This window comes from Pollicipes pollicipes, unplaced genomic scaffold (assembly GCF_011947565.3).
Source record: "Pollicipes pollicipes isolate AB1234 unplaced genomic scaffold, Ppol_2.1 Scaffold_3087;HRSCAF=3621_pilon_pilon_pilon, whole genome shotgun sequence".
In the NCBI taxonomy this organism is placed as follows: Eukaryota; Metazoa; Arthropoda; class Thecostraca; order Pollicipedomorpha; family Pollicipedidae; genus Pollicipes; species Pollicipes pollicipes.
The window spans coordinates 9,117,722-9,145,458 of NW_023596225.1; the positions used below are offsets into that span (position 1 = coordinate 9,117,722).

The 27,737-nt window shown below is 53.4% G+C and overlaps 2 protein-coding genes and 2 pseudogenes across 2 annotated transcripts; 2 read left to right on the plus strand and 2 right to left on the minus strand.

Moving 5' to 3' along the window:
- Positions 1-92: 92 nt before the first annotated feature.
- On the minus strand, positions 93-7,809 carry LOC119089329 (transportin-1-like; annotated as a pseudogene).
- A 353-nt stretch (positions 7,810-8,162) lies between these two features.
- Positions 8,163-14,132, plus strand: LOC119089590 (glutaryl-CoA dehydrogenase, mitochondrial-like; annotated as a pseudogene).
- LOC119089330 (NSFL1 cofactor p47-like) lies at positions 14,071-19,612 on the minus strand. Its single transcript, XM_037211999.1, has 8 exons — positions 19,345-19,612; positions 18,732-18,880; positions 16,657-16,824; positions 15,644-15,898; positions 15,170-15,307; positions 14,843-14,963; positions 14,631-14,770; positions 14,071-14,293 (listed from the first exon to the last, which is right to left on the minus strand). Exons 1-8 carry the CDS (start codon positions 19,444-19,446, stop codon positions 14,161-14,163), a joined length of 1,206 nt encoding a protein of 401 aa, XP_037067894.1. The 5' UTR covers positions 19,447-19,612; the 3' UTR covers positions 14,071-14,160.
- A 974-nt stretch (positions 19,613-20,586) lies between these two features.
- LOC119089331 (PHD finger protein 7-like) lies at positions 20,587-23,403 on the plus strand. The gene is made up of 4 exons (XM_037212000.1): positions 20,587-20,677; positions 22,056-22,224; positions 22,581-22,682; positions 23,275-23,403. The coding sequence occupies exons 2-4, from the start codon at positions 22,129-22,131 to the stop codon at positions 23,401-23,403; spliced, it is 327 nt and encodes a 108-aa protein (XP_037067895.1). The 5' UTR covers positions 20,587-20,677; positions 22,056-22,128.
- Positions 23,404-27,737: the final 4,334 nt, after the last annotated feature.

Below are 27,737 nucleotides of genomic sequence, written 5' to 3' on the forward strand. Positions count from 1 at the left end.
ATGTTCATTCCGATGCGTTTACAGTCGCACGCGTCTGTAAATAGTCCCCTGCCCCCCCCCCCCCCCCCCCCAGACGTCGGGCTCGGCATGCGTCAAGTCTGTCGCCAGTGTACCGGTGTCAGTCCCAGAGTATCAGTCACGTGGGACCCGACACCAGCCAGTGCGTTGTTCACAACACTCACCAGTCACGAGCACAGCACCGAACGCGGAGCAGTGATCCCGGGCCGGCACTTACCACCGCGGACCGCCCCACACAACACGAACTGGACGCGCAGACATAGCACATGCCCACCACCGGAAGGCGGAGACGAACGATCGAGGTGGCGCACGAGCTCCCTTTACGCCCCACCAGTCATCCATCAAACGCCCACGTCGGCTGCGCTAACGTCGAGTCGAGAAGTCTGCACACGGCGGTCACGGCTCGGTTCTCGGTGCCGCCCGCTGGGACCCGAGTGGGCGGACAGCGAGCGGACCCGGACCCCCGTCCCGGCAGACGGCGGAGAGCTGAGCCGCACCAAGGCCAGCGGGCACATAGCCGCAGGACGCGGTGTTGACGGGCCAAAGGGCGCGCGCACCAGCCAGGAGTTGTGTCGAGGTAGAGGGGCAGGGTTAAAGGAGCTCGCATGACGTGTAGGCGATCAGGACACCTGAGAATTACTGCAAAGACCTCCAAGGCGACTTAGCCCCCCCCCCCCCCCACCCGCCCTTACCTCACAGTGGTGTTACGAAACGCCACAGAAACATGTGCTTTCCTTCAAGTCTTTCCCACTGCCAACGTTTTTGACCTCACTCCATCTTAGCCACTTAGCGCCTATCGTGTTTTGACCCGTGTACCCGAGCAGTAATTCCACACCCTTCTGTCGCTTATCAAGCCGACTGTCGGCCATATCTTCTCGAATAATGACACGCCAGTTTTCCCTTGTGAGCGGCCATAACTAAAGCGACCAACTAATAAAATCGATAGAGCAATGAGACATCCAAAATTGTTCAGCGACCTGCACTGCAATACATTCGTCGAAGCGCAACTAAATCACTCCCCCTAGAGGCACACCTGTCACTTTTTACACGTCAATAAAATCCCACCGCGTTCCCGACCGAACTCCCACTGTCAGCCACCCAAACTAGCGCTGACCACCAGGCTTCACAGCGGCCGACAGTCAAGCCATCGTTCCCGGGGCCCAAGGACCAGACACGCGCTATCAGCCCTCAGCGACGAGACAGGGATAGGCCACACGCCATCAGCGGCGCGACAAGGGCCGGCCGCGGGCCACACACACACCATCAGCGACGCGACAGGGTCGGCCGTGAGCTAGACACACGCCATCAGCAGCGTGACAGGGGCCGGCCGTGGGCCAGACACACGCCATCGGCGGCGCGACAGGGCCGATCGTGAGCCAGACACACGCCATCGGCGGCGCGACAGGGCCGATCGTGAGCCAGACACACGCCATCGGCGGCGCGACAGGGCCGATCGTGAGCCTGACGCCGCCTCACCTTCAACAGATGATGTCGAAGTCGGAGTACTTGCATGCCGCGCACCAGCACCGGTATGAGCCGGTTGAGGTGGGGCGCCAGCGCCTCTTGCATACGGGCTCCTCGGCCAGCGAGAGCCAGAACTCGCACGCCTCGATGGCCACCGTCTCGTCCGGGTCCTGGGTCCGCAGCAGCATGTACTGCCGGCCGGCGGGGCGGGGGGTCAGGGACGGCACCGCACCACACAGAAGGCTATACAGAGAGCGCTGCGGTGTGCCAAGCACGAAAGGGTAGTGTTTGCAACATTCTGGACGCTTCTGAACAGAATGCAGGCTTTTTTACGACTGAGATGTGTTTCATTAACACCCGAGTACGACGCGTGGATCTCTCGCAAGCCGCCTTTAGCTGACAACAAAACGTCCAGATTTTCCTCAGTTATCACCTCCACCCCGCTTTCAGCACGGGCACATGCGCCGGCTACGGCCAGGGCCGCATCTGCAGCCGAGGCCGGTCAGTTAGCGCCGCTGCCCAGCCGGGCACAAGCCGGTCCGTCACAGCCGGCTAGCCAGCGGGCTGCCGGCGCCAGAGGCGCCGACCCCAGCTGCGCGCACCCCGCCGGGCCGCCGGGCCTGGCACCGGGCGCACGCTCACCTCGATGATGTTGTTCATGTGCGGGATGAGCCGGTCCATGCGCACCTCCACCAGGCATCACCAGCGCGCGGCCACACGTTCTTGCGCACCTCGGCGTCCTCGTCGGCCGCCAAGTGGAACAGGTTTTCCACGAACGTGTCGATGTTCACCATCAGCGCCTGGGTCCGGTTGATGATGAACGGGTTGACGCAGGCGATGGCGTGCGACCTAGCAGCAACCGGGAGTCAGGGGTCAGTGGGTCATCGAGGCCAGTGGATCATTGACGTCAGTGGGTCATTGGGGCCGTTGGGGTCATCAGAGTCAGGGGTCATATGGGCCAGGAGATCATAGTTTCATGGGTCATTGGGGTCATCGGGGTCGGCCGTCATATGGACCAGGGGATCATAGTTTCATGGGTCATAGGGTCCGGGCCGCCGGCGTGTTGAACCTTCCATTCTCCATATCCAATCGGAGCCTACTAAATCACAGGTGGCATGCTCCTAAGCTACGAATGGCTGAGTGGCGAAATAATCAAGCACTTACCGCATCAGTTATACGGATACGGAGCAGGCGCTTCGCGTGCTATTTAACGAGAATGACACGTAAAGCAACTCAATCAAACTGCGGGCCGGGAGCTGAGCATGAATTATGGATGCCAATGCTGCCACCACACGCCACCCCTTTATCAGAAACGAGCCCCCATCCAAGCCAAACAAATCCGACATGTCCCCTGGCCGGCCACCAGATCATCCACGCCGGCCGGGGTCAGCTGGCCGGCGGCTCACCGGATCTTTGGACTGTTGTGCCTGACAAACTGCAGGAACTTGGGAATCAGCACGTTGAGCGGTCGGTCGGGCAGCGCCTCGCTGTCCAGCATCTCGGTCGAGTCCTCGCAAATCTTCTGTAGCGCTCCGAAAGCCCCCTGGAACGGCGGTGAACGTCACACCTAGGCGCGCCACCACGCCGTCACTGCGATGGGCACTGACCTCTTGCCGAATTGTCTCCGTCCATATGTCATGAACTCTGCTCCTTTGCTCAAGGATGTGACAGCCTGCTTGATGGGACTGTTGCGGGACAGCTATTTTGAAAGCCTCTTTGTAATTCTGCATGCCAGCTGTGCGGACTTCGTCTGAATATAAAGTGCCTTACGGATGATTTAATGATTTTGAGATTGATGATTTAAGAGATGAGATGAGAGATGAGAGAATGATGATTTAAGGATGACAGCATTCATAATGCTTAACTACTGACTGTTTACCCTTGACTGTCAGAGTGGTTCAAATTTTGCGTTCTCCAATTCCGAGCCCCACACAAAACAAAAACCAACTGCGACGAGACGGCGACCGCGGCTAGCATAAGTGACGTCACACCGGCAAAACGACATATCCCAGAGGCGGAGCGGCAACGTCACAGCGGCAGAGCAGCAACATGACACCGGCAGAACGGCGACGTCCCAGCGCCAGGGCGGTGCCATCTCAGCGGCAGCCCAGTGTCGTTACAACAGCAGAGCGGCAGCACCACCCCAGCGGAGCGATGACGTCACACAGAGAAGATCAGACCAGCACGCGAGCCCGCCGGCCGTGCAGCCGCCGCCTTCCGAGAACCGTTAGCGAACTCCGACAGCCTATAAATGGCACGCGCCTCTCCGGAAGAGGAGGGGGCGACCGACTCCCGGTAGCCGTAGAGAGGCGAGCAATCGATGCCGGGCTCCGGACGCGCTCGGCCGGCCGCCGGCGCCACCCGTACCTCGCACACGTTGTAGTCCTCCGAGTCGAGCAGATTGCACAGCTGGGGAAGCAGCTCCGGCCACGACGTCAGCTCGCCCTTCTGCGTGATCGTCGTGATTAAAATACCTGCAGCGGGCCGGGCGGCGTCGGTCACGGGTCAGAGGTCACGGCCAGACGGGCCGACACGGAGCCGCGGCGGGGGCGGGCTCCACACGGAGGGCAGCGTCGGCCCACTGAGACGACACCCCGATGGCGAAGCGATCGGGACAACATGTCTTCTGATCATCAGGCGGCAAACGTGCCGTGAGGAAGCCACCCGTCCTATGCCCAACGTGCTTGATACCCATGGTTTTGTTTTTGTGTGGAACAAACTCAAGTTGCCATATAACAAAGGGATCATAATGCTCAGGGCATTGCTCAGAACATGCCATCTCAATTACTGATCAGCCGCAGATACCAGCACATGATGATGTCACCACAGTGAACATATTTCTTGTGGAATCTTAACTTGGTGCATTTGTAATGAAGCCACTTGCCTATGGTGGCCCTGATAAGGGGCGAAGGGTCTCCTATTGCGTTCAAGCATTCCTGCTTGATAAAGTTGGCCACCTGAGGTGGCAGCTTCTGAAAGTATGTCCGAACGTTGTTCTTGAGTATCAGCCCACTGAGTGACCGAGTAGCTTCATCTGAAACACAAGAATGAGTGTTTCAGTGATCATTGTTCATCACAATCTGGACCATCACCATCTTGATGACTATGTGTATCTTGGCATGTTTTCCTCTCTTGTTAAGGGATCTTCTCAGACAATGGTCTTCCATAGTCACTGACTTCACTAAGGACTCTCTGCAGAATGATCAGCCTTGCACAACCACCGACAAGCATCATAAAATAATATTTAGCCAACCTCACTAGTATCTGTAGCCTTCACACACTGTCTCAAAATGGCATCATTATAAATTATTCTGATTTCACTACCACTTTCCCCACCCACACATTGCTTTCTCACAATCACTTTCACCATACAGCATCATGTTGTGCATAACTGCATAGCCAGTCATTGGATAATGTGCTGTTTCTGAGACAACACAATTAATGAAGCCAAAAGTGAACCACCTGCTGCATTCAGCACACAAATTTGTTTGCAATCAACATTAAACATTCTCCAAGCACTTTCTCATCCTATCAGCCATCACCTTCATTGACTCAACAAATGGCAGCCTAAAAATCAGCCATTACCTAACCAGCCTAAACATCTGCCATTACCTAACCTAGTGCATCACCCATTTGGTGAAACTTCTGAACAAGTAATGCAATCCATTATATATATTTGTATAAATCATCACAGCTAGCAATCCATTATATATATTTGTATAAATCATCACAGCTAAACAAGCCAATGACTGCTGCAAAGCTGAACACCATATGGTCATGCAGCCAAGGTGCCAGAAAGCCCCAATTACTATGACTGGCAGTGGCTCATCAAATGTCATTGGCCACACACATAACACAAATGAACAATTTCTGTGCTCCCAAACACTACTGATCTTGGATCATCATCACCTCTTTGTTCATCTTCTTTACTGTAAACCACCACTTTGTTCTCATGAGCAATCAAACCCAAATGAACAGACAAAATGGGGCATTACCACCATCCCTGCAATTCAGCCACGAATCCATACTGGTTAATAAGGTCTGACAGCAAAAAGCATGCACCTTCAGAGAGCACTAGCCACATACAAAGTTAAGCTAATACCGAATTATATCACACACACCAGGGCAGCTTCATGATAAGTTTTCATACATCATCTGGTCCCACAACTGAGCATCTATTCCCAGTTGCCACTCCAACCAACCAGTGCAAGGAGACCCACTACAATCAGCAAGCACAGCTTATGAATACAATGCTATGAGCCAAATCAGGTGAGGACAATGACAGTACCAATGACACTGTTCTGACAGCAGATGATCTGCACCACCAAGGCTGTCAGTGTCAACTGTGCCCATGCTTTAACAGAAGTCAGGCATTCTAACTAAATCACTAAAAGCCACATCTGCTGAATTCTTATTTTGCTGAACCACTAGTTCAAATGTTCAACAATCATGCAAACAGTTTTAAAAGGCATGGACTACAAAAGAGGCACAGATGTGTGAGTAACAAGCAGGTGCTGAGTGGCCACACTTACCCTCAGTCTTCAGCTTTGTGAGAACGAATACCAAGAAGTTGTTGAAGTCTGGGTACTTGTTAAGCTCTTCAAGTCTCTGGAACCTGAGTTAAGGACATAACAAAGCTGGAGAAAAAAATGAATCCCCTTTTATTTGACATATCTTGATTATCACAATCATTCCTTAATGAAAAAGGAAGCAGCAAAAAAATACCCTAAGGTTCAGATGAACCCTCCCACAACAACAGCAAAAGTATATTTCAGTTAGGAGAATCTGCTAAGTTTATCAATAAAAAATATGGTGCCTCTGAGAACCATTTAGGTACACATACATATTTTCCCATATTTTGGCAGAAACCTTCATAACAATATGTTGTGACTGCCATATATGCCTGCCAAAGGTCTTTTACCATCTCCTGTTAGGCAATGGAGAAAATCTTTGGTGCTGTTACCACACATATTGATTTCATTCTATTTTTATTCTAGCCAAAAACAGGCCTCCCAAAAATGAAGGCTCCTGATGCAAAGGGACATATATACTGCCCCTCTGCAAAGGGGCATATTAACCACTAATCAATTCAGCGTGCTTTCACAAAACTGTAGCATGAAGTACAAAAGAAAGGATGTGTTCCCTTTTTATGCAGCATGATTTTCTGCTGAGTGTGTTTTCCAGCCCCTTTCCAGGAGTACCTAGACAATGACATAATGAAATCCTCAAGTCAGTGATAGAACAATAGGATAATGCATGACAATAAGGTAGAAGCACCTTGCTTAATTCAGCATGTACAGTAACAAAAATACTATAGTACTTAGCACTGCAGTTTTTATGGCAGTGCATGCATCTTAAACAGTAATGAAACATATCACCAAAGTTTACTAATGTACAACCTGTGTTAAACACACTGGTATTAAAGCATAAGCTACAGCAATCACTTCACAAATCACAGTCACTGCTCCACTCAAATATCAAACAATAGTTCATATAAACTGTCATGAGGTAAAATTTATAATGCTCTGAGTATTTAGGTTTAGAGAACTGAAAATGATGTTGACTTTCAAGACAAAATTATTGGTGAATCAGAAACCTTCTATAATTTTGGAATACTCCTTTGCAACAACATGTGAGATTGTTGCTTTGACTATATCTTTATAAATGGCACTGCATATCAAAAATGTTATGTAGCATTATGAAACGAAATTGTTCATTTTACTGAAAAGTGGTAAAAATCATATTCTAGCCACAACTAAACACATGTTGGTGGAAAACAGGTTATTGCACTCTCCATGATGTAGACTGAATAGAACCACATCATCAAAACATAATGCCACAATTTTATTTGTATAGCTACAATGAAACTACTACCATTACTCCAATAATAGACACAGATGACCACCCTAGTGAGTGAATGATAAATTCCAAAATACGATAGGCACAAAATGTGACAAAGATGACGCACATCAAAATTTTGAAATTCGGTGCCAGCCTCCGGCACATAATTTCTCAGATCTAGAGGGCTAACAGCTAATAATGCTCCGCTCACCGTATATACATCATAACGCCTACATGACTAAGGCAGCCATCCTCTGAGGATGACGCAGTCCCTACGTAAAAAAACACGAAAGGATACATGTTGCACAGCCGTCTGCGTTTCCGTATTAGGAGACTGGGATTCCTTCAACAACTGCAATATCTGCTTCAGGCCATCTTCACTTGGGTGCCACTCCATTTCCTGCGCGCAAACAGCTCCTTGAGTCATGATTTAACAAAGCGGCCTATCTCCCATCAATGCCCCACGCGTTGACTTCGTCTCCACAACAGGAGCCGCAGCTGACAAACAAGTGCGGAGAACTTGGCATAAAATGTACTCAAGAGCTTCTTCGATTAGCATTTTTTGGTTGTTTTTTGTTAGATTATGGTGATAAAATAAAAAACTAACAAAAAAGAATATGATAAGTATTTATTCAAATGCATCTTTTTGACTTTGAGTTCATGAACGGTTTATGATGCATTACATAACCATCATCTCTATCATGTCAAGGCTTCTACCGCCCCCCCCCCCCCTCGCGCAGGAACTGGGTCCCGCGACGTTCTCGCGGGCGGGAGCGGGGAGGTGTTACGTTGGGGAGGTCGGGGGACTTTTGGCGTCACGCGGGGTGGATAAGGTTTGAAGAAAAAGTAAGTAGCCGAGAAGTCTTCCGAACACCCGACGAAGTGGGAACATAGTGTGCCGGCCTTCTTAGGGTGCAGGTACGTTCAGTAGCATAGCCAGGATTTTGCCGAAGAGGGGACCAAATTGTCGCAAAGGGGCCTCCGTTCCTCGCTAAAGGGGTCACGTGTTTGTTTTCCGTCGACGTTTCTAGGCTCGGTTACTCATGTGATGTCTCGAGGGCCTGCCTAAAAGTGCTGGGACCTACAACCTCAAGGAGCTCCCACTTCCTCTGGTGAAGCGGGGAAGGGGTAGTGTGAGGACCAAAAGCCCCCTCTCCTTGGATATGCCACTGGGTGTATAATAAACATCTGAAACTGGAAAGTACCTACAGAGCTGTTTCAGGGTTATATGCCATGCTTAGCCTTACCGGTCTGGGAACTGGTAGGTTGTGTTAATATCTTGGTAGGGTGCTGTAGGGCAAGGGGTGCTTCACCAGTAGATGACACATTGCAGCCACCCAAAGCATCTCATTGGTGTCTGTGTTGTCATGTGCCAATAATCATTGAAGTACTTCCCATGTCATGCCTCTGACTTCCTCAACAGACTGCCCCTGTAGTATGTCAGATAGTGAGAGGACATATTTGTAAGGTCCCTTTGGTAATTAGGGCACATTATTATTATTTAGCAAGTTTTCAACTCTCTATTTTCACTCCTATTTCTGGAGCCAACTGGTGGCTCTGATGCAATGTTTGTTTCAGATGATGTCTTCCACCAAGGCACTGGGAATGTTAGGACAGCTTATCCTCAGACCAAAGACTGGTCTGGCCCCTCTATCTAATGCTTTCTCTTCAGCCTGTGCACATCACCAGAGCAATAAACCAGGTATGCAAGTGTCCACATGAATCATGTGGAATCTTGTGCATGTGCCACATCTCCAGGATGTGATGATTGCATGATGACAGGATAATTGGAATGGGTTTCAGCTCCTGAGTAAAAAAGTAAGGTTTTAGTTCATTTGTATAGCTTATGTCATCATTGATCTTAAGACTGGTTTAGTGTGAAAGGTTGTTCTGTCATCTTCATTACTGTGTTAATTGTTTGTATACTAAGAACCAATTGTTTGTTATTTGTTGTTTCATGCATTAAGCTATCATTTTTATGTTACAGCAGTGGAGAAACAACCTGGGAGAAAGCCAACACAATGGGCCAAATTTGACTGGACAGATGCACTTAACATTGACAGCCAGCTAACTGAAGAAGAAATTATGGTTCGAGACACCTTCAAACAATATTGTCAGGAGAAACTGATGTCCAGAATCATCATGGCCAACAGAAATGAAGGTAGCACTTTCTGAACCCACCTAGGCCATTTGTCATGCCTATAATGGCTAGGTGAGAAGGCTGTTGGTCAACTGCTGATGCATTTTAGAATGCTGCCTGAGCTGAAATGCCAGTTGCAACTCTCATAGTTGTGCCCCCTATGCATCATCAATCTAGTTGTGCTCAGGGATGCCTGAAAGCAATCTCATAAAGACATCCATTGTAGATATGAAATCCTAAAACATAATAAGTGAGTGTTGTACACTTGTGTTATGTCCCTATAATAGCAAGGCTGCAGTCACTTTTTGTCAGTCTTGGAGGTGATGGCTGATCTCTGTCTTCTCTGTCGGGCAGTGTTTCACCGAGAGATCATGACTGAGATGGGCCAGCTGGGCGTGCTGGGTCCCACCATCCACGGCTATGGCTGTCCGGGCGTCTCCTCCGTGGCATACGGCCTGATAGCCCGCGAGGTGGAGCGGGTCGACAGCGCCTACAGGTCGGTGGCTGCCAGCCGCCGTCGCGGGAGACTCGGCCGAGGAACAGCGCGGGGCGCATGAGTGCGCTGAATCGCTCTGCTGTCAGCTGCAGTGCCGTTGGTCCGTGGTGACGCCCCCCGGTCCGTTGTGGTCCCCTGTCGGGAGGACATGACGTAACTGGTGCAGTCGCCCCCCGAACACCGGGTCGTCTCGGCCCGTCTGACCCCGTTCACGCCACATTCCCGTCCGCCCAGTGATTGACAGACTACCACTGAGCGCAGGTCTGCCATGAGCGTCCAGTCGTCGCTGGTCATGTATCCGATATATGACTACGGAACGGAAGAGCAGCGACAAAGGTTCCTTCCCAAACTCGGTAAGACGTCACCGGTTGTGGGTTGTGTCTTGCCCACCATCAGTAGGTCTTCCTGGGCTGTTCTAGTTGGCCGCTATGACGCCGCGCTGTATTCATATCACCAAAAACGGTCTCGTCCAAGAACGTTTTTGAACCTGTGTCACCATGCTGCCCAGTCACCTGAGAGGAGTTCTCCATCGAGGAGCCCGGTAGCGTGGCGGCTTGCTCGCTGCGCCAGCCACGCGGTGCGCGTGGTGGTTGAGGCAGCGGCGCTACCCTGCCGGCAGCCCGCGGCGAGCTGGTGGGCTGCTTCGGCCTCACAGAGCCCAACCACGGCTCCGACCCGGCCGGCATGGAGACGCGCGCCCGCTACCAGGCTTCCGACCGCGTCTACCTGCTCAACGGATCCAAAACATGGTCAGTGGCGCCCACGGTCGCCGTGTGAGAGTGGGTTAGCGGGAGGGAGGAGGCAGTGGAGACGGCGACGGACCAGCAACGTGCAGGCTACGGACAGTGGTTCCTTCGTTGAAGGATTTGAAAGCGGCAAGTGCGCGAACCGTAGATCGGATGCATGTCTTCAACTGCGGCTCTGTCAGCTTGTCCCCGTGAGCTTCTCTCACCGTCATTATGGCTCCGATGCAGATTCACTGCAACGGCTCCATTCCTCGGACGTACCATTGTTCGCTCGTATCGGACGACAGACGCGCTTGCCCTCGCCACCGACGCGTCACCAGGCGATGGAGGTCGCGACCATCGGCCTCCGTCGCTGACCCAGACCCCTCCCCTCCCGTCCCCAGGATCACCAACTCGCCGATCGCCGACCTGGCCGTGGTCTGGGCCAAGTGCGACGACGACAAGATCCGCGGCTTTATCGTCGAGCGCGGCAGCAAGGGCTTCACCACGCCCAAGATCGAGGGCAAGTTCTCGCTGCGCGCCTCCACCACCGGCATGATCGTGCTGGAGGACGTGGTGGTGCCGGAGGAGAACATGCTGCCCAATGTGCATGGGCTCAAGGTAGGCCTCCAGCTGAAGTGGCCGCTTCTGGCGCGTGGGGTGCCTGTGGGCAACTGTCACTGTCGTCACTGGGGCTTCGCGGCGCACTCAGACGCGGAGGCGATATGGCGTCGCCTGCCTCTCACCCGGGCAGGAAGGGTGAGCACCGGGCGCAATCGAACCCTGTGCCTCTGGCTTCCCAGTCGCGCAGTGAACGCAGATGCGTTAGCCACTACACTGTCGGCACTCACTGCCAGGGACCGCACCTGCCTGCATCGGCGTGCCCGGTCTTGGTTTAGCGTAACCCGTTGACACCACGCTGTCGGCGGCCCGGCCGCGTGGTCGCCGGCGACCGGAGCGCGCCATCCCCGCCACCTCCCGCCGCGGCCGGTCCTGACCTGAGCGTCCCCTCCGTCGCCGCCGCCAGGGGCCGTTCGGCTGCCCTGAACAACGCTCGCTTCGGCATCGCGTGGGGCGCGCTGGGCGCGGCCGAGGCGTGCCTGGAGACGGCGCGCCAGTACACGCTCGACCGGCGCCAGTTCGGCCGGCCGCTGGCCAACACGCAGCTCATCCAGAAGAAGATGGCGGACGCGCTGACCGAGATCAGCATCGGGCTGCACGGCGTGTCTGCAGGTCGGACGCCTCAAGGACCGCGGCCTGTGAGTATTTATAGCGGCGGGCGGCCGGCCAGCGGCGCGGCGTCTTATGTAAATAGAGGTGGCGGTCATGGGCGCCGCGGGAAGTGGGCCACGCCGCTGCCGGCGACGCCGCGTCATCGGACGGGTCACGTGTGCCAGATACGTGGCATTTGGTGTGATTGGCGGCGGTGGTTTTTGTGGGGGTTTGTCACAGGACCGCGGCGAAGCGTCCGAAGTATCCGGATGCTTTGACATATGTTCGTTAAACCGGATTGCTGGATATGTATGTTATGTAGTATATATTTGGTGCCCGAATGTATACTACATAGCATATGTTGATCTCATGTGCGTACTTTGTTTGATTTACCTGATCAGCGTAATTCACTATTGAAGTAAGCACCTGATGAAGAAAAGGCTGCCAAAAACGGTTTTTATCGATGAATATCCAAGTAAAAACAGTGATACTTCTTGTTGAAAACGACTTTCCCAGACTGGCCCGAGCGATTGCTCATTAGTTTTTCTCATCAGTGTTCATTTCTCCAACATTTCATGCGTAATGAAGGGACCCAAGTGTCGTCAGAAGGCGGATGTTGTTGGCAACAACATCCGCCTTCGAAGGTACGGTAGCGCGGCGGTTCGATGGCAACGCTAGCGCGGCCCGTTCGGTTGCCTCAGTGAGGGGCACGTAGCCAGACTACCAATCTGCCTCTCCCTCTGACGCCCAATTCACTTCCAGGTGTTATATAAGGCAGTAGTCTGCTGTAAAATGGCGTTCAGGCGGGCCGCACAGTTCATCCCTTTTTGCGAACACATGACAGGTGATAAATTCGGGAAGCGGATCCTGCTGTTCGCTCGCAAGGCTAGTAAGCTTTCGCCAGTCGCATGCGAGGCGTTTGCATGTGCCATCCTTCCAGGTCACCGAAGCGGTGCACGCTTCGCACCGGCATCCACACACCGCATTCAGGTTTCTTCACAGGAAAATGTGATCTTCGATTTTCTGTGTGAATGGAACACCTAATGGCTTGCACCTTTAACGTCGGGCCAAACGCGTGAAATCTGTATCACGGCATCGCGATGTACGGCTTGGGACCAGAGTTTGTGGCCGCTGTTGTGAGCTGGTGAAGTTGCAGTCGCGCGGAGCCCGTGCCGTCGTGCCGGCGAGCTCGGGGGATGGCCGTGACGTCAAAGCACCTGCCCGGCAGGGCGGCGCCCGAGATGATCTCGCTGGTAAAGCGAAACTCGTGCGGCAAGGCGCTGGAGATCGCGCGCCACTGCCGCGACATGCTCGGCGGCAACGGCATCAGCGACGAGTACCACATAATCAGGCACTGCATGAACCTCGAGGCCGTCAACACTTACGAAGGTGAGAACGCGGCTCTGGCGTTGGGTGCTCATGAATCGGTGTTCTGCTTGATGCTAGTATTGCTACCACCTGCTTGGAGGAACTGTTGGCGTGATGTGGATGACTTACTTTTTCTGATGTGTCTCTGAAAGATTGATATAACTGTGTCGAATGCGATATATTTTTCGATTGATTATTGATCCACGCACGGGATACGGACAACTTAATAATGACGGCAGATTCCCCGACATTACCAGCCTGTATTGCTTCCAACCGGGGCTTCGTCATGGGACTTCGGTACAGTCCTCCTGCGATCACTGCTGTGTGTATTTTCTGTTGTCACGAAACATCATAACGTCGCTTGCAATAGCAAACGGCACAGGCGCCATCGCTGGCCGGGCGTCCGCGCCGTCGCCCGCCGGCCGTGCGTGCGGTGTCGCCGCCTGGCCGCTGACGCTGGCTCCACCTGGGCAGGCACGCACGACATCCACGCGCTGATCCTGGGCCGGGCCATCACCGGCCTGCAGGCGTTCACCGGCTGAGGCGCCGGCGCCTTCCCGCCTTCAGTCCTGCACAGATCTGACGGCTGCTCTCCCTCCAGCTGCGGCGGGGCGCGGAGCCGCCACCCGCGCCACCTGCCTGTACTGCACTGTAGCGGGCTGTCTATGCTGTAGCTGGGCGCTGGGCGACCGCGCCAGCTGCCTGTACTGTAACGGGCCGCGCAGGGCCGCTGCCCGGCCGCTCCACCCGTGCTGTAGCAGGGACGCAGTTAGCGGCGTTCGTCCGCCGGCCAACAGAATGTGATATCGAATACGCATGGTGCTTTATTGAACGCGACCTGTAGACGGAACACGGGGGATTTGACAGAGACCGGTGTTTGGTGGGGATGGGGTTGATCACAGCGCGCGCTGCAGGATGGCGGCGTTCTGCAGCTGGCCGTCCTGGACGCTGAGGCTGTCGTCGGTCAGCTCCTTGCTCGGGAAGGTGGTCAGCAGGCTGAAGGGCGTGCCTCCGTACTGCGGCCGGGCTCTGTGCGTCGCGTCGTCAAGGAAACCGTCGGCAGATGGGCGGGATCGAAATACTGGCATGCTGCACCCACCATACGCCAGTCACAACACGTGGGCGAGGTATGCGATATGAAGGACACTTCAAAGCTCGGAATACTACTTACGCAAAACTCAGAATATTGAGACCCACTGCCAGCGTATGGTACACTACGGCTCTTTGTGAAGGGGAACTTGAGTTGAAAAAAACGCGGGGACAGAAGAACAGCATAACTGGTAAACAGTGCATCACGCAACGAAAAGCGTAGGCGAAAAACGAAAAACTGCGTAGCGTGCCCCACGCCCGCCCCCTCAAAGGATACGTGACGATGTAGCGCCGCAGGTCGCCGATGGTGTGCGACAGGTTGAGCTTGATGATGAGCCGGGAGCCGTCGGCCAGTCGCACCTGCACGCTGGTGGTCGGCTGGGCCTCGTCCAGGCCGAGCGCGGCGCGCGCCGCCGCCTCGCTGGCGGCCGGGTCGCCGGCCGAGGCGGCGGCGGCGGCGGCGCTGGCGGCCGGCGCCGGCGCGCCCACCACCGCCGGCGCCGGGCTGAAGAAGCGCCACAGGAAACCCATCAGGCCGAGCAGGCGCCACAGTATGGCGGAGAGTGACCAGCCTTCGGCGGCGGCGGCCGCGGCCGCGGGCTCTCCCGGGCTGAAACACAGCCACCGTGGCAGCCAGAGCGCGGCGGCGGCGGAGCCAGAGCGCACCGTTGGCCTGACCTCACCGCATAACCCACGGGCTTCACACAGGCCGACCAGGCGGCCGACACACTGATTGAGAACGACCATCCCGCTGACTGACTGGCTACCTGGCTAACAGACTGGCCTGACATGATCTGATATGACCAGATCACTGACCTGCCCAGGACGTGACCGCGGCCGGAGAACGGCTTAGGCTTGGCCTTGGGCTTCTCGTAGTCCTCGTGCCGGTGGTCCTCCATGTCCAGGTGCACCTCGCCACCCTGCGCCTCCCGGATCAGTTCCAGCGGCACCTGACTGCGCATGCGCGGACCACGAGTCGAGCGTCAGCAGCGGGCACGGACCGCCACGGGCGCCTGAAAACACTCGGCCGCACGCGGGACAAGAATGTTCGGCAGGTCCGAAGACACCGACCGCGGACGTGGTACCGGGTGTCGGGTATGTCAGATGACATTCAGGGCCTGAGGGCGTGTTCTCGGTCGCCTGGTGACGGGATTAGCCCGGTGTGTACGGAACTGATAAGCTCGTAAACGTGAGCAGCTCATAAACGTCATTCCTCCTAGAATCTCAGTGCATTTCAGCGATTCGCCGACCTCGGGACATTCACGGGCGGCACTCCTGGATGGCACTCACCCGCCGCGGACAGAGTTCAGGAACTCCTGGTTATCCGGATCCGAGTACTCGCGCAGCTCTCCGTCGTCGACGCTGAAGCCGGCCTTCCAGAGCCGCAGTTTAACGGTGCGCGGCTGCGGCGGCCGCCGATCGGGCGCCGCCGGCACCTTCTCCGAGTCGCTGCCGGTCTGGCCCAACCGGTACCCGGAGCCGCCGAACGTGGACGGCTGCGGCCGGCCCGGCTCGCTGGTCGGCTCCACCTCCTCGGCGCCCTGGCTGCGGGGCGGGGCGGGGCGGGGGAGGTACAGCATGCGGACGCGGAGGACGCGACGGCACCGGGGGCTGCGCTTCATCACATGAACTGATGGGGCGAGGGCGAACTACAAGCATGTCAAGGAAAACGAACGCTTTAATGTTTGTTTTAATGACTTGTAGTTCAGCATGATGCTAAGGATTGGGGTGTGTGTGGCTCTCCCCCACTCCAATCCTAAGGATTGGGGGGGGGGGGGGGGGGGAGAGCCACACCGAAGAGACAAAGTCCAAGCCACGGCACGCACAGCACAACACGACACCACGGAGACCGATGGACGACGAACCTGTCCAGTGCAAATGATGCCGTGGACGTGACCCCGTAACGTGGCCATCACCACGTACGCGTAAACAGGCCGATATGGAGCAGCATGGGCGCACAGAGATTCATGTCAGTGCAACCGTGCTGTCGGCATCCCTGGCCATCCCGGGACCCTGGCTGATTCAGCGGGCTTTTGACATTCTGGGGGATCTCGGCCCTTCCGTGTTCACAGGCGGACTTCAGACGTCGTCACCGCCTCGGGGTCGGCCCGCTGGACTATATGGCGGTTTGCGGGGTTCCTGGCGTTACCGGTAACATTTTGCATTCACCATTTCCTTTTAGACCGTGTCCGTTTATCCCCAATCATCCCACACAAGAAAACGGTGGCATGCGGGAGTTGTTAGCTTTTAGAATCCCATCAGGTTTCTTTCGAGTGAAACGTCACGTCAAACGTGATGGTTACCCTTTGGCGGCCCTGAACATTTCCTTGACGATGTCCTCGCCCCTCTTGCCTCTGCGCGGCCCGAGGATCTGCTGGCCGCTCGTCTCCGAGCCGCCTGCGAAGAACGCCTGGCCGTCCTCGTCCGACTCGTCCGAGTGCGCGTCCATCAGACCCTGGATCGTCCGAATCCTGCCAGCACAAACGCAGTGTATGGACGGCATTGCGCGGCGAGAACTGCATGGAGATTTTTTTTTTTGGGGGGGGGGGGGGTTCTGAACCGAGATGGCTGGCCTTATGACCACCGGTCAGCCCTGCAGCTCGCACCGGGCCCAAAATCAGCAGCACCACTCACATTTCGTTTGGGTCATCCTGCCTCAATTTGCATGAACATCTTGTAACCAACAAAAACGGACATAGCCGCCATCATACAGTATCCAAATCAATACAATGCCTGCAATCCTGAAATCACATGGTTGCCTCAAGTATGGGGGCGACAGTACCGGGCATTGGAGGCGCGTGAGCGCAACAAATCGATGACATGAATCGGTGATAAACCATTCCTTTATTATTGTTTTATGAATATGCGTCCTTCATTGTGGCCTGCATCAGAAACAAAAAATGATTTCCCCAATTACTTTTAGCCCATTCTAGCAACATCATATATCACAGCCAATTGGCACATTTTGGTCACTTTCATCCAAACACAGGAACGAGCTGTCCTAAACCCAGGAAGAAATTGGATTTGGGGAGGGGTAGGCTAGGTGTCCATAGATTGCTGCAGGAGCCCAATATGTTCAACATTCAACAAAAGCAGCAAAGCTGATAACTAAAGACCTAGTATCCACTTGAGTAACCAATGCCATCCTGAAGAATGTAGCTCTGAAAACAAAACTGCACCAACTGGCTAAATGATGTTGCAAATGACCCAACAAAAAATATTGCTGCAATGGCAGCAAAAGACTTGGGCCCAGATTCTATATTTTGCATACAATTGCCACAGAAAAATATTTGCATCATCTAGAACCACAAAAATATTCACAGGAAAATCAGCTTCAAGACATGCAGTTCACAGCAAAACCAACATGTAGTAAAAGTGAACTTGGAACCGGGTGATGCATCTTATTACAGGTTCAAACAAATTTACCAACCTATAGAACAAATACAAGATGTACATCATCCTATTTTATTACCATCTTTACCAAAATTAGGTTTAATTCCTGTTATGTATTTATCTCATGAACTGCCAAATAAGAACCTTCAAGGAATTTGTGATGAACATGTCTCAACCAGGTTAACAGACAAAAGGAGCAGACTAGTACCCTTTGGAAGATCAAGATCAGTGTGCATAACATCACTGTGTCAAAAGGTAGGGAAACCAGTGTGTAAAAAATCAGCAGTAAAGGCCTAAAAAGCTTCTGACTTTGCCAGTTGTTCCTATCTCTTGTGGACTGATGTTGAGCTTCTACAAAATTAGGAGGTACACAGCACAAAATGTGGACAACCTCCCCTTATGACCAAAACTACAAAACTTTTCCATTGCACCATACATCTATGCAACATCAGTGCACTGATGATGTGCATCAATCTCAAGATGTACATCAATCTCAGGACAAGCCAAAACACAAAGTATTGTCACATTATTTTAGGTAGCATATATTTTCAGAGGATGTTTGCCAGAAAATACACTTGCAGCATAACCATTCCTTAAAGCAGTGGCTCTCCATGTGCTAAAACTGGTGGTGCAAGCCAAACTTTCAGCTGAGTACTCAATTTTATGATATGTGTGCTGCACTGCTGCCACAAATGAGGTGTCAATGATGTATTCATGTTGTCACACCCACTGCCCAGGCCCAGATGAGGATTAAATCCAAATTTTGACATACTATGCATCATTTGTGACCTGGTCTTATGAGATTAGTTGATAATTTATCATTCCTTTTGCTATAACATATCATTTATTATGACATGGATTTATACCAAATCCCTTGATTATCTTTTTCACAGATCATTTAGCTTTGCACTCTACACTTTTACTTTGGATGTTTAAAAAATAATATTGTCTCCAATGCAGGTGAACAAATATGCAACTAACTCACCCAGACTGTCTCTGAGCTCTGTTCTGAGCTGGGCCAGACTGAACCTCTTCAACTGCTGGTTCTGCTCCTGCTGCAGCTCCAACCACCTCACCCGCTTCCTGGTCTTGTGCTTCATCTCCATCATTGTCATAGAAGTTGCCCATGGCCACCTTAAACAGCAAAAATACTGGGTAAGCACAATGGTAGAGGAACTATAAAATTACAACACAAAAATGCCTAAGCTATTTCATAGGATCTCTCAAGATCCATAGTTTGAATCTCACTCACCTGGTAAAACATCACATCAAACAATAAGTGAGCAAACTATTTGAGATCAAATGTGCCACAACCTGCACTGCACACAGTGTGACCACAACTGTAGGTTTGCAGAAGCATTTTATTTCCTGCATCATCATTTCATGCAATATTCAGCTAAGCTAGAAAAAATCCCATCATTCCAGATAGCTGGGTGATTTGGAAGTAAGGACATGCATTTTGAAATGTTTTGTGTAGTGTTACTCCCATGTTTTGACCATTTACATGTGCACACTACACTTTACTAATATGATGCAAGCAACTGCGCAGGACGAGAAAACTGATCAACCAATCAATATCAACACCAATCGCCACCCACGTCGAGGTTCCAGCCAGCCGCTTCCAAAAAGAAAGTTGCTCGCTCCGTATCAACACCAGTTATGGCCATAAATTGTGCCAACAATGCTTCATTATCCGCCATGGTGCTAATCGTCTGTGATTGACCACTTGTGTCAACTCCACCGCTGATGTCTGACCACCTATCGACACAGTGCAGCCAAAATTCGCAGCTGGAGTAGTGATAGAACTGAGGGTTTGCACGGCACGTCCCCTTTCGCCTCCGCTAATTCTCGTGTGTTCCCGAGTTGCTTGTCTTCGTCCTTGTGCACTTGCGACCGCGCTACTCCTCGAATCAAATGCGCTACGGTGACTAAGCTACACAGATGGCATAGGCTACGAAATGTAATTCTCTCAAATGATATTGGACATCTCGCGCCGTCCACTGTTTCAAAATAGAATAAGTCCCCCCAAAGGCTGCAGGTCCAAGTTCATCACACATTTCATCAGACCATTCATATCACTCTTATTTTAATGTTCATGCATGACACATGCAATCATATGTAAACAAGGGCATATCTAGGTTGGCCAAACAGGACTGCCTCACAGACAACCACATGGGAAAAACCCAAATGACACATTTCTGGAATTTTAGGAAGATTTGAGGACATTTGTTCCGCATAAATGTTTTTAAAGGCGCTCTTTGCGGTGAAATCGATAAAATAAGCTAAACAGTTTGATTGAAAATGATAGCAAGCTTAAATAATAACCTGCGCGCTGCTAGAGCACGGCGGAACTTTTTGGGCAGAATTGGCTGATGCAATTTTTGGCATAGATATGCAACGTGCTGCTCCAATAGTTAAATGACATCAGACGTGACAAGCATGCAAACTGACATCTATGTCGCAAATTGGGTGCAAAACTGATCCTCGCAAGATTTTTGTGATTGAAGCACTAAAACATGCTAAAAAGCCAAATTCACTGCGTGCGTCTTTTGAGATCAACCAATGCGGTCTTGAAGAGATCTACTTTTGATGTTTATGTTTTGACCAGGCAGTGGTTTTATTTGCGTAGACTGTGAATAAGCCTTGCAGCAGGTTTATGAAAATATATTGCAGCACTTTAGCTCGATGCAACACAACACCGAGACTTACCAAAAGGCGCGAAAACAAAGAGTTGCTGCGATTTCTGGCGCTCAGCAAATAAGGTGGGGGAATGGGGGTGTGTGTTTGCTGAAGTGTGGAGTTTTGTAACATTACCCGTAATCCGTTTCTCACCTAAATCGCTGTGTGTTAGCCATATGTAGAAGGATTCAGTTTTTGTGGGCACCCGGGCACCCTGCCCATGTTCTGGCGTACGTTGCATTACGCTACCAGGTACGACATAGAAGACCATTTACCCTTTAGGACCGCCTCCTACAAGCTCCTGACCGGTTGAACTACATTGAATCTGGTTTGGGACGTGGTAGATAAGTTACATTAGGTGCGCCCTGTGTGAGTCTCATCTGGATTTGAATTTGTTTAGTGTATGATGGGCAACAACACTGGGGAAGAGTTTCCAGCCATTGACAACTCACGCTGCAGGCATTAGCTCTAATCATTGGTTCACTCATTCCCTTCCATTCCCTTTTTTATCTTGTATGACTTACATAAGCTGTTTTTTGCGCATTGGTCAAACAAAACCAAAAGTTAAAGTTTGGGTGCATTGAGAAGAAAGCTTTTCAAAATTTACATGGATGTAAATGCATCAGTGAATGCCATCAAGTCTTCTCTTTACACCTTTGTCATGTATGTGTACAAGAAAATGGTCATCCACCACAAGCACAGACCAGGTGCTATCTCATGATGCGGAAAGTGATGGATCTTGGGACACGTTTTTCATATCATGTCCCTGCCTGTGTTTTTTATGTTGTTTTTTGGCACATAAAGGCCCTGGCAGTTGACATGCCCTCAAACCAGAATCATTAGCTTGTTCAAAATAAGGGTGATGCGGGAGGGAGTGCATGAATAGTGGCATGGGAAATCCAGTAGCAATTAATACACTTGTGTGTCATCCTTTTCACATGAAGCACCATATGTACAAAAGTTCCATTTAGTTTAGACTCATGGATCATTCAGACTAATTACCCATGCAGCACTGTTCCATGCACTGATGGCATCTTGAAGATATTTAGATGTGGTTTCCTTCTTTGCTGCATGAAGAGCAGTCCTGCTAGGGTTGGTACAGCACTGCCTCCAGCCATGCAATATAGATTTGCTGGATGTTGCACAGCATGTCTTAATGTTTTTTTTTAAAGAAACATGGATGCCTTTAGTTTGCAGTCCTCTGCATGCCAGGTAAACTCGTTCTCTAGGCTGGTGAGATGTTTTCAAAGGTTTGACGTTTTCACAACTTATCTCTTGTACATCTAACATGTGCAAAAATGTCCCTGTTTGTGTCCAAAGCATGCCCCTTCTCTCACACATTGTGATAGACACCAGCATCAAAAGGCGAATTTAGGTCTGGCTCTCCATGAAGGTTAAACAAATCTGCACACAGGTTGTGTGTGCACATTCACGGCAATCGGTGCTGCAATGATTGCTTGTTTGCCCCGTTACCCTGCAGCCATCTGCACTCCGCATCTGCCGGTAGGAACGTGAAGAGGCAGTCGGACAAGTGCTCGGAAATTAGGGAATTAGACGTATATTTCACACCTTTTCCGCATGATGAGCAGGAATCGCCCTGACGTTTGTGTTACTCTAGCTCACCTTGCAGCCCGGCTGATCTTCACGCCTGTGTTGATCGTCTGTAGCGGCCGGCGGGGCGAGCTCACGCGGGTGGCGCGGTGATGGCTTGCAATCTCTGCGGGTCGTCTTGCGACGCGCCTCTGCTGTACGGCGAGCTTCTGCGCAAGCGAGAGATCGTCTGCCACCACTTCTGCTTGGTGAGCGAACGCCTGTGTCAAACTGCCGTTCTGGTCGCTTGCTTGCTGCTGTGTTTACGTGATTAGTGGTGAGATTGCGAGTGGGTAGAAAAACAATATTCAAACGAGCTTTCCGGGCGCGTCTCTTTCCTTTGATGCTGTTCTGGACGCGGACTTCCCTTCCGGGAGCTTTCTTCCTGATTATACCGTGGTAAACCTGTCCTGTCCTTTCCTGTCCCATCCGAGTAAAGCTAGCCGAGTATTGCTATCACGTACCCTGTTCCCACATGGAAAGCATTCAGTTGTGCTGTAGAAATGTAAGAGAAACGGCCGCCTGATTTCACGTCCTCAAACCTTCATTTCGTGTGCTTTTGCAGCTATTTTCTCAGGGTCTGCCGCAAAATGGTAGCGATCATGAGGGACTCCAGGGTTTCAAGCTTCCAGATATACGCAAGGAAATCAAGAAATCTGCGCGTAAGGTAGGTCACGAACCGTGGTCTCGTGAAAATCCGAGCCCAGGTAGACTCCCTGTGCATTGGACTCTTTTCCTCCAGCTATGATGGCTGTGTTCCGCTCTCTGAACTTCAGAGATCAAGAAATGCCTCTTTTCATGTCGACATGCATCTCAGTTGTGCCCATCCTGGCGGAGAGCGTGACACTGGATACTGCCTGACACGCCCAAGGTAATCTTTGCTATGGCCACCACCAGCACCATCTGTGACTCTGGCCCGGCATGTCAGGTGCCATCTTGTCTGGGGACGTCCTGGTCAGGTGGATGGCGCCTTCGGCTCCCTCGTAAGCGGTCCAGGTTCGAATATTGGTTGCGCCAGGGCGCCTGAGCTGTTATAAGACCATTGCAGTCGCTGACGCTCCACAACACGATGTGCGACGGCTTGCGTCGCGTTCCCCTCAACAGTGTAATCTCGTTTGCCGCACTTGACCTGTAAATGTGCTCCCACTTCCGCTGCCAGTCATCTCACGGAGGCCACCACCACATCCCTCTGACCCGTGACGTCAGACGGGGGGGGGGGGTGACGTCACCAGCGTGACCCGGGCCGGGTCGGTCCCCAGGTGTGTCACTTCTGCCAGCGGCGCGGCGCCCACTCCCGCTGCCACGCGCCGGAGTGCAGCAAGAAGTTCCACGTCAGCTGCGCCGTCCACGCCGGCGCACTGCTCAGTTTCTTCGGCCGGTTTGAGTGAGTCGCCGGCACCATCTCTCGGGAGCAACGGACGAGTCCACGCGCGTTTAAATCGCGGCGTATGAGTGTGGACGCCATCAACTCTTCCGCGACCTCGTTCCATTTTCATGTTGTGATAAGTGGCTGCCGAACGAATCAAAAGCTGAAGCGAAACGAACGTGTTTCCATCTCCGTAAGCCGACACACCGCCCACGCGTTCAAAGCTATTGCTGGACACCACGGTCTAAAACCATGATGTGCGGTAGCCCCCGCACGAGGCCTGCCGCCGGCACGAGCGCACGTCCGTCTCAGAGGGCGGCGCCGCCGCTGCTGCCGTCGGCTGACACGGGGGCGCGGCGGCTGCTGTTGCAGGGTGCGCTGCGCCCAGCACCGGCCGAAGGAGCGCGAGCCGGCGCGGCGCCGGCCGGGACCCTGCGGCATCTGCCTGGGCTCGGCCGGCCACGGCGGCGGGCCCGGCGTGCTCTGCACCCCGTGCTGTGGCCACACCTTCCACCGGCTCTGTCTGCAGGTGGGCGGCGCTGCCGGCGGACCGACTGGCTGCGCTCACATTCGGAGGACGTGCTCCGAATTAGGAGTGGAGGTTTTGTGGTCTTGTATGTTTCTGTGTGCGCCGAAACCGCGTGATTGGCACCTTAATGACGTCGGGGATCGGTATATAGACAGCCGATGATAACATGCGGTGAAATCAGAAAAATAAACACCTTGAAACACTAACATATGGCAAACCCTGCGTTTTAAGCGTGGTGATAATGAGATATATATCGTCCCCAAACATTGCATTTGGAACACGGCGTACCGGGTGAGCACCGACTGCCACATTCTTTGTCGCAGAAAATGGCTCTGAGTTCGGGCTACTTCTTCACCTGCCCAATATGTCGCAACAAGAACAACCGGACCGGCTTCCTGCGACACATGAAACAGTTCGGCGTCTACGTGCCGCAGAGGTGAGACTGCTCTCTGATCATTGAGGCTGATCTCTGATCAGTGACAGCTGCTCTCTGATCAGTGAGGCTCCTCTCTGATCAGTGAAGCAGCATGTGTCGCTGATGTGACACGCGGTGTGTCAGCAGCGGACCTGTGGCACTTGGCCAGCGGGTGCAGAAGTTGTGGCATGCGGGCTCCCTTAGGGGACCGTGGCACACGATCAACACGTGGCAGGGCTGTGACACGCGGCCTCCGGGTCGCAGTTATGACGTACAGCCAGTATTCGCCAGAGCTGCGGTCCAGCCCTGTTGGTGGCTGTCCGCAGCTGCCGTTTTCAGCACACGGACAATTTTCGCCAGCGTTCACGCCCTGTCAGTGTTTTGTCCGGACCATGGCGCGTCAGTTTGTGTCCGGCAGTGTCACGTGCTCGCCAGAGCTGACGCCCGCGGATGCTCTCCACCACAGGGACGCTAGCTGGGAGATGGAGCCGAACGCATTCTCCGAGCTGCTGGAGCGACACGAGGGCTGTGATCAGCGATACTGTCTCAGCAACTCCGGCCGGTTCCACTTCATCGACGGTCACAGGTCAGTCGAGATGCCATTCGCGGCCTCTGTCACGCAGGGTCGCGGAAGATTCAGACTTGCGCCACGTTGTACGGCTGCTGTGTAGAACGTGAAGGTCTGTCGATGTCCCACGCTTTGGAAGTGGAACTAGCTGGTGACCCAAATAATGTGTAGGGCAGCGTGCCATGCCAGAAGACGTTGGTTTACCGGTTGTCCATCTGACCATATTGCTACATTTTATCAATCGCTATGGCTAGCGTGAAACGCGCCTTTAATAGCGCATGTCACTGTACTAGATGTCTTTTTGCAGCCTCGTAATTAACGTCAAATGATAGGCCGCTGGCAACCAATGTCGCCTTGCGCCCTCTCACGTCCGCCTGCCGATCTGATTCCGCCACAGCGAAATGCAGCAGGTGGGTTGGCTAGTGCCGGGGGAGGGCGTCCCCCACCACGAGCGCTTGCACAGTATAAACATGCCTACCGCTGGCGCCCGTGCTGAAGCCTCAGCCTGCGCAGACGGCCGTCACCTGCAGCGCTCTCCTGTGTCGGCAGCGACTGGAGCCAGCTGCTGTGTGGCTCGTGCGGCTCGCGCGGCGCGCACCGCGCATGCGCCGGCCGGCCGCGCCGGCCTCCCTGGTACTGCCCGGACTGCGCGCCGGCCTTCTGCGCGGGCCAGCGCGCGCTGCCCGGCCCCCGGCGCTCCTCGCTACGCCAGCTGCTGGTGCGTGCGCCGGCCTCCGCCGAGCCGCCGCCACGGCCGCGGAGCGCCTGGTACACGCTGAGGGCGGCGTCACACGTCGGAACTTTAAATGACATATGCGGGGAACGCTCACGATTTTCAGTCGTTGGCACGGTTGTTCCATCAGATTCCAATCAATATCATCGTATTACCATATGTACTACGTTTAGGTGCTCGAATTGTTCAAACCCAGCATCTCACGCGTTTGGCTCGTTTCTGCGCGTTCGTTTGACAGCGCCTGTGAGGGACAGAGTGATGTCGCCGCCGGACAGTGGCGTCTGGCAGCCCCGCCAGTCCAGCTGCAGACTCCGGTCTGGCCGCCCCTGCCCCCCCCCCCCCCCCCCCTCCTGTCGTGCAGCGTGCCTGATGCGCCCACCGGCAGCACGTGACCTGACCTCTGACCTGGCCTCAGATGAGCGAGCAGCGGCCGGCAGCGGCGCTCTCGCTGGCAGATGTCGTGGGAGAGCTGAGCTGGCTCAACTTGCTACGCGCCCTGGACCAGCCGGAGAGGCTGCTTCACTTCCGCTGGCGCCCCGCCTCCGGCGGCGTCAAGGTCAGCCGGGTCACGGTCGGGGTCAGGCGGGTCTCTTCACTGTCATTCGCGCCATTCATAGTTTGGTCAGGGTCAGGGCACGGTTAGCACGTGATCAGCCAAGTCACGTAGGTCAGGTCGGGGTTACAGGCTAGGTTAAGCAAGGGTCAGTCAGGTCATGACCAGGACGGCGTCAGTCGTAGTCCGGTGACTGCGAGGGACGGTGAGGTCATAGCCAGGCCCAGTGTCAGGTTTGTTAATTATGACTGGAGTTTATAGTCCAGGTTAGAGCATGGGAGGCGCCATGGCATATAATGAGGGCCAGGGCAGGACAGCTGATAAGTTTGCGTTTCGATTATCATCGTCATGATTACAAATTTTCAAATAAAAATCGATATGAAGTCCTGTGGGCACATATCTCAAACACCGATGAACTGAAATTTAATCGACAACAAATGCACGACATCATCTGTTCGCTTATATCAGAGAAATGTAAAATATTTGAGAAGGAAGACTGAGAGGATATTTTTCGAGCAGGCGATGTGACCAAGCCGAGGAGGTCAGGTCATGGCCACTCAGGTCGCGGTTAGCGTATCAGGTCACGGCGGAGCACGGCCGATGCTGATATGGTCGGATGTTCGGTGGCGGTCACCTCGGCGGCAGGTGTGGCTGTAGTCCTCGGCGGTCCTGGGCGGCAGGGGCGCAGGCTGGTGCTCGCGTTAGACTGCGTCGGCTGCTGGGCTTGGCGATCATTGGGCCAGTGATCGGTCTTTTCCTAGGTCATATGTTTGTCACGGTCATCCAGACCACGGCCCGTCAGTCAGGCGGTATGGTCAAGGTATGGTCAGAAGGCCAACTTGGAGTCCGGAAACTGGTTGGACCGTGGTCGATAGAGGTCAGCTTTGGTCTGGCGCGTGTCGGTTGGCCAGACCATGGACATTGTGGTCAGAATCACACGGTAACCACCCGGGTCACGATCATTCATATCGCCGTGAGTAAGAACAGTCCGACCGACCAACAACTGGCCATCCGCAACCGCAGTTCACTTACCGCCCGCCGCCAGTGCCTTGTCTCGCTTCGTCTTGTCTCAGTCAACCGCTGCTCTGACTTCAGATTTCGACGCGGCCCGTGGCGGACCCGAAGAACCCGGACCACGTGATCGCCGGCGTCACGCTCGCGCACGACGACTGTGACCTGCAGCCGGTGGTGCTGGTGACGCGTGCTGAGCGCCGCGCCGCCGACCGAGTCAGGCGACCGCACCCGCCAGGCCAGCGCGCCAACTCGCGTGCCAAGCGAACCGCCACATTTGCGAAGCGCCACGACTCGTCTGCGAAGCGCACTGACGCTCTTGTGGCGAGGCCCGGCGCACCCGTGGAAGCAGCGATGGGGCGCGGCGAGCGCATCAGGATTCCTTCTGAAAAGGCCGTCATTAACGTCGAACGAGTTAGAATAACTATCGGGCGCTCAGACTCGTCTTTGAACCTCACGGATACTTCTGCGGTATGTTTGAGGTCAACTGGGCGATGCTTGGAAGGGAGCGCCGCCGTTTTGATTAGCGAACTGAGGATTGGCCTGG